At 38.4% G+C, this 6,541-nt stretch overlaps 1 protein-coding gene across 7 annotated transcripts in view; it reads left to right on the plus strand.

Moving 5' to 3' along the window:
- Nucleotides 1-6,541, plus strand: part of PTPRJ (protein tyrosine phosphatase, receptor type J) — an 89,578-nt gene that overhangs the window by 77,762 nt on the left and 5,275 nt on the right. For all 7 annotated transcript variants that reach the window (XM_019519700.1, XM_019519703.1, XM_019519699.1 and 4 more), the window contains 4 exons: nt 1,897-2,016; nt 3,340-3,500; nt 3,649-3,784; nt 4,798-6,513. In XM_019519700.1, coding sequence (XP_019375245.1) covers nt 1,897-2,016; nt 3,340-3,500; nt 3,649-3,784; nt 4,798-4,956 — 576 coding nt within the window. In that variant the 3' untranslated portion in view covers nt 4,957-6,513. The remainder of the gene's footprint in view (nt 1-1,896; nt 2,017-3,339; nt 3,501-3,648; nt 3,785-4,797; nt 6,514-6,541) is intronic.

Below are 6,541 nucleotides of genomic sequence, written 5' to 3' on the forward strand. Positions count from 1 at the left end.
AAGCAATGCACTTGACCAGATAAACCAGTGTGTAAACAGTATAGCAAATGTGCTGAAACGTCAGTTATCCAGAATGTTAGAAACTATGGCTTCAGTTCTGGATTCAGACCTATTCCAATGGATTTGAATGCAGAAGTGGTCTAGTGGTGTCTGAGGAGGTAATATGCAGAATGACTTGTCCACTTCATTAAGCAATAGCACCATTCTGTAGAAGTGCTCAAAAGACAGAGTTGCATCTACATGAGCAACCTGAACTTCCATCCATTTTTTTTTCTTTTTGGTCACTGTTTTTTGTACTTGCTTGAATGTCTTCTTAAACATATTAGTTTTCATTTTGGACCTGATCTAGGTCCACTGAAATAAGCAGAAAAATGCTCCCTTACTTCAGCTGGAGTAGAAAAAAATCTTTTATATAAGTGAAAGAAAAAAATGTTCTTTTGTAGACACAGCTGGTTTCAGCATTGCATTTCCAGTCAATCTTAGATTTATAATGAGGCGCACTTACTGAATCAAAAAAATGATTATTGGGTATCCCAAGGAATATTGGTTTGGATTTTTTTGCTGTAAAGGATACCAATACAAGGCTCTAACTGCAACTCATGCTCATTAAGACCATAATCCTTGCAGCATTAAACAATGGAAATTAACTCTGCAAATTTTCATGCCTCTTTTGGTTTGGGGACCACCTTAAACCCTTTCCAGCCATCTTTTCAGCTGGGCTCCTTGCATAGTATGCCCAGAAGATCACCATATTTGGGTTATTTCGGAAAAAAAAGAATTGGGGATCAAGCATAATTACAAATATACTGGAATCTTTATTGCATGGTAGAGTCAGAGTACACTGAGGTAGAGTTGGCGTCTACTGCAGAGGGATGGATGGAAGACATGTATGTATAAATCCCACTACAGGTGCCAGGTCTGGTGCATGGACACATAGGGCTAGAAAGAAATACTCTAATCAATTCCACTGTTCTGAGGCAGGTTCAAGTGTACTTAGACCATCTGTAAGCAACAATTTTTTAACTTATTCTGTAAACCTCCCATAAAAAGGATTCCAGAATCTCTGTACATAGCCTGTTGCACTGCTTCACTGTCCATTATGCTTTAAAAGTTTTTGATGATATCTAATCTAAATTTTATTTGCTACTTATCCTACTCTTAGTGGACATGCAAATCAGTTGATCATTGTCCTCTTTATAACCATCTTTTACATAATGGAAGATGTTTTGCATGTCCCCTCCCAAGTCCTCTCACTTCTAAACTGAACACGTTCTATCCTTTCACCCCTTGCTCATAGATCATGGTTTTTCCAAATGCCTTATCATTCTTTTTGCTCTTCCTATGTACTCTTTGCAATTTGTCTCTTTAAAGTATACTCAGAACTGGGCACAGTACTTCACCATTCCACAACACATCAAGCAGGTACATCAAAGCAGAATAAATCTATACTGGTCTAAAGCAGGATGTTGGAACAGGGCAATTAAGTTACACTAAGTATAAATTTAACTGACACTAAGTATAAATTTAACTGATGACATTTCCCCCCCCAAATAAGTTGGGATTGGCTTATGAATGTTTTGCATTCCAAGTACATTAAAGCAGAAGTAAATGATGAAATAATAACTTCAATAAACATTGTCAGCTAGAATCATCATATATTCTATATAAGTGAGTAAATTGTACTACTTTTTTAGGTTTTTAGGAAGTAATAAGAAAATAATGATCATTTTATTTTAAAACTAGATCGACTGTTCGGCAGCCCCAGACTAGACTCTAATTTAGAGTAAAAAGTAGACAGCATATCCTTGCAAAGCTTCCATCTCTCTTCTCTTTGCTGTCCATAAAATCACTTGTATTGCTACCATACAATGCAAATAACTTTAATTTTCTTCTTAGACAAAGTGTGAGCAGTATTGGGCAGACAAACAACCCGTGAGTTATGGTGATATTACTGTAACAATGACTTCAGAGATTGTCCTTGCAGAATGGACAATAAGGGACTTCACAATAGAAGATGTGAGTAATTCTTTGTGTGTATAAGAACAGAAAAGAAAGACAAAACTTAAATATGTATTTACTGAATTCCTGTGGCTACGCTATCTAAATGGGGGGAACATACTTATTTCTCTGAACTTCAAAAAGAAAGTAAAACTTAGCTAAAGGAAATAAGCTGTACATTTTTGTTTTAATTTGGGACTCGCTAGTACTTTTTCTCATTTGTGCCAGATCTCTGATTAAAAGTGCTTTGTGCTGTGTATTGGTCTGGGAACTTATGCTGTAGTAAGGGATTGTACGTGGATGATGGCTTAGCCTCCAGTTGCATTTCTTTCCAGGAACTGTATTATGGGAGAATTCCTCAGCTATACTGGTTACCACTTGGCATAGGACTCCATGTATAACTAAGTAATCTATATATGGAAATTTGCTGAGGAGATTGGCTGCTTCCATATTACCACTGCTACTTGTGTGCATCCATGCTCATATGAGCTTTCCTTAGTCACACCAATGTAAGGTGTGAAATTCAGGAGGAATCCATTTGCCTATGAGTGCAGGAGCCTAGGCTGAACAAATAACTCCACATTCCTGCCATCAGATGCTACAAATGAGACCAGAGGGAAAAGCAGAAGGCAAAAGAACCTGATTTGAAATATAGCTTTATTGGGCCAATCAGTTTCCTTGGCTTTCAAGGAATGAAGGGTGAAATTTGAATAATGTTTGTTTAAAGTAGTGCCCAGTTCTGACTTTCACCAGTGGTTTTACACCTCAGGGTTCACATACTCACCCCCATACCCTGATCTCCCCCAACCACCCACACTATTCTTCACCCTCCCCTCCCCCCACCCCGGCCCTTTCCCTGCCAATCCTGTTCCTCCTGCCCTGGCACAAGTCCCCAAAGAAAGACTGTCTGCCTACAGCAGCCTACCTGCAACCCAGCAGTATCAGAGGCAGATGGGATGCAGCAGCAGTAGTAGCATGTGGCTAGGGCAGGGAGGAGGGAGCTGTGGAGACCTCTGTGGACTACAAAGCCCTGAAAAGAGCTCACTTCAGGGTGCTGTGCTCCTGCTCAGACACCAGGTGGCATGTCTCTGGTCTTGATGACAGAGCTTTAATCAAACTCTGTTGGCTTTGATTTTTTTACGGACTGCTCATTTTTTATGGATTGTATGGACAGGTGGTTTTAGCCTTGGTTTTTATATAAATTTCAGGACAGTTGGGAATCCTGCCCATTCATAGAAGGTAACTTTCATAGTATTAAGCTAGGAGGAATGTTTTCCTACAGTGATTATTTGCTAATATTATTCTGAGGCCTAATTTCCCTTTTAATGTATGTTCTTCTAGAATAATGAGACAGACAGTCACTGTGTACGCCAGTTCCATTTCACTGCCTGGCCTGATCATGGTGTTCCAGAGACAACGGAACTTCTCATTAGCTTTAGACATCTTGTTGAGGATTACACAAGGCAAAATCCCCCAGAATCTCCTACTCTGGTACACTGCAGGTATAAAGAGAATTCTTACCATAACTTCCTAGATTCATCTCGCTGCTTCTTTATACAAGGAAATTGAATATACCTCAAAATTCACTATTATACTATACTATAAAAATGCTATTGTTCATCCACCTAATGCACAATCATTTTATTTTAGTGCTGGTGTTGGAAGGACAGGTACTTTTATTGCAATTGACCGACTGATCCAACAAATAGAAATGGAGAACACTGCTGATGTGTATGGTGTAGTGTATGACCTTCGAATGCATCGGCCACTAATGGTACAAACAGAGGTAAGGCAAATGTCTCTTTCTGTAACATGCTTAAAAATAACTGCATAACAGGCATAATGAATCCACATCTTAGAAGTACATTCCACACTGGAGGTGTTCTCTACTTACTACTCAGTGGGTGTGTCTACCCATGCGTTTTAACACACAGTAACCCATTTTACTGTGCATTAAAGCATCATGTCAAAAACTGTGCTAATACGGTAATGCACAGTAAAAATAGGCTACTGCGTATTAAGTGTCACTAAAAACCTGTGCACTTTTGCTACTGCACATTAGGGCAGCCAGATGCGCATTTATTTAGTACCTCACATTAGAGGTACTAAATTTTAATGTGCAGTAGCAAAAGCGCATTAATAAATGTGTAGTAGATGTGCCCAGAATGTTTCTAAATTCTGTTTTTTGTGTGGTTCAACAAAGGAGCACCTGTCAAAGCACCATGGAAACACTGATGGGGCAGAGAATACCTTGGTGCACCCCTAATTCAGGCCTCTACCGTCTGCCTCTCTTGCTTTTAGTAAAGCTCTCACAGCTACCACTGGCCCTTGCATAAAGGATCATAGGGCATTGTTGAGGTGGATGGAATAACCAGGTTCAAAAAAGGGGATTAGATAAATTCATGGAGGTCAGGCACATTGGGATTTATTAAATAGAGGATAGGGCTGTATCTTCTGATATCCCTAAGCCAAAGATGGATGATGTCAGGGAAGGTGTGCCGGGGGATGGATTACTCTAGTCTAGTTCTGTTCATACCCTCTCTAAAACTTCTACTACTTGCCACTTCTGGAGACAAGATGTTGGGATATGTGGACCATTGGTTGTGGTCCAGTATGGCTCTTCTGGTTTTTTTTAGGATTGTTCCTAAATCTTGAACAAGTAAAGTCATCTAAGATTAAGCTTCTACTGTTATTTCTCACCATATCAAAAAGGTTCCCTTCTATCACTATGAGCTGTGGCTTTGCTGGAGCAAGGTGCTTGCTAAAGTCTATGATGTCCTTCATTTTTCTTTTCCTTAGGACCAGTATATCTTCCTAAACCAATGTGTTTTGGACATTATCAAATCCCAGAGGGACAAAAAAGTGGACCTTATCTACCAAAACACAACAGCAATGGCAATCTATGAAAATCTTGCACCAGTGCCCAATTGTGGGAAGGCAAATGGCTACTGTGCCTAACCAAACAGGAAGATGAGTTACCAGGAGGCCATTCTTCCCTTCACAAAGAAAAGGGAAATGCACTGTTGTACATGGTTTTGTACAGTTTTGTGTGTGACTAATTTGAAGATGTCATGTAAAAATGCTAGTGGGAGTTGCAGAAACTGTTATTACAATTAACAGAGGAATTTTGTTTTCACGTGGGAACTTCACTCTACTTGTAAGTGATGTAGTATTGCAGGGTGAATGATGAACTAGATTTAAAATATTAAAAGTAATAAATGACACAGGCTCTTTTTTAATTGCAGTTTTATATGATTTTCATATACAGATACCAGACTGTGTTAATATATTTAATTATAAATGTCAGGAACATATTCTATCTACTGTATCTGGTTATTTAGCTATGAGCATATGCATCTTTGATTTGTTCTTAGCATTCCTTTTTATTTAAAAAAACAGAAAGGAGTACAAACATCTACAAATGGATGTTTTATATATAGCAATTGTGCCTTTTCTAGTCAAGACTCTGTAGACAAAAACCATCAGAGATCTATATTTTTGTACTGAAACTCTTAGATTGCATATAGATTTTTAAATAAGGCTAATATCAAGCTTTTAATTGTAGTAACACTCTCCTACTTTTTTAGTGGTGATCTGTCCTTTCACCACAACCCTCCAAGGCCTTATATCATCACAGTGCCTCAGCTAGGGGAAGAGGAGGGTGGTGTGTTGCTCTGAGCTTTAACTACAGAGTGTGTGTGTGTGTGTGTGTGTGTGTGTGTGTGTGTGTGTGTGTGCGCGCGCGTGCATGTGTGTATGTGCACGTGAGAGAGAAGGGGAGCAAATTCTCCTATTTCTGGCTGATTCTGTTTTTATAGAGTCTAAAATGATTTATTTAAAGGTGCAATACATAACTTACTGAATAATGATGGCTCTATTTTAATAGAGTTTTACTCAGGTTGGTGTCTCTCGTTGTTGTTTTCCTTTAAATATATAAATCTGTGAAAGTTTCAGTCTGAGAATTTAAGTGTCAAAGTACGCCCAAATAGGTTCCTTGGCTTTACTCTCTTCACCAAAAGTAAATGCACAAAAATCTACTGTATATACCAGGTTCTAAAATCTGTTGTTTTATCCAGTCAAAACTGAGATCTGTTTTTATATGTGTATATCTCAAAGTTATAATTTAATTGTTTTTATGTTTGCAATATGCTGCTGCTGTTTTAACTGATTTAAAAAAATAATAATAATTTACCTGTTAATTTTACAAGTTGAGGACTAATTTGGATTTATTTTCCTGGTACATGAATGTTGAATTATGAAGGCATTATTGATGAAGGATTTATTTCTATCTACTTGCTCTGGCAGGACTGTGGGGTTGGGGTGGGCAGGTGGGCATTTGTTCTTGGGATCCAGTGCACTGGTTGCTTTGCATAAGAGGTATGAAGTTTCTGAACGTCCTATGCAGTAACTTAAGTAGTTAAAATCTTATGAAGGGTTAATGAACAGGGTCTTTGGGATTCTGCTGGATTTTTAAGCCAGTTTTTGTGGCAGTAACGACAAAAACATATGCAGAGTGTAAAAATGCGTGTGGCATTAAGATAAA

This window comes from Gavialis gangeticus, unplaced genomic scaffold, assembly GCF_001723915.1.
Source record: "Gavialis gangeticus isolate Ggan-Ray unplaced genomic scaffold, GavGan_comp1, whole genome shotgun sequence".
In the NCBI taxonomy this organism is placed as follows: Eukaryota; Metazoa; Chordata; order Crocodylia; family Gavialidae; genus Gavialis; species Gavialis gangeticus.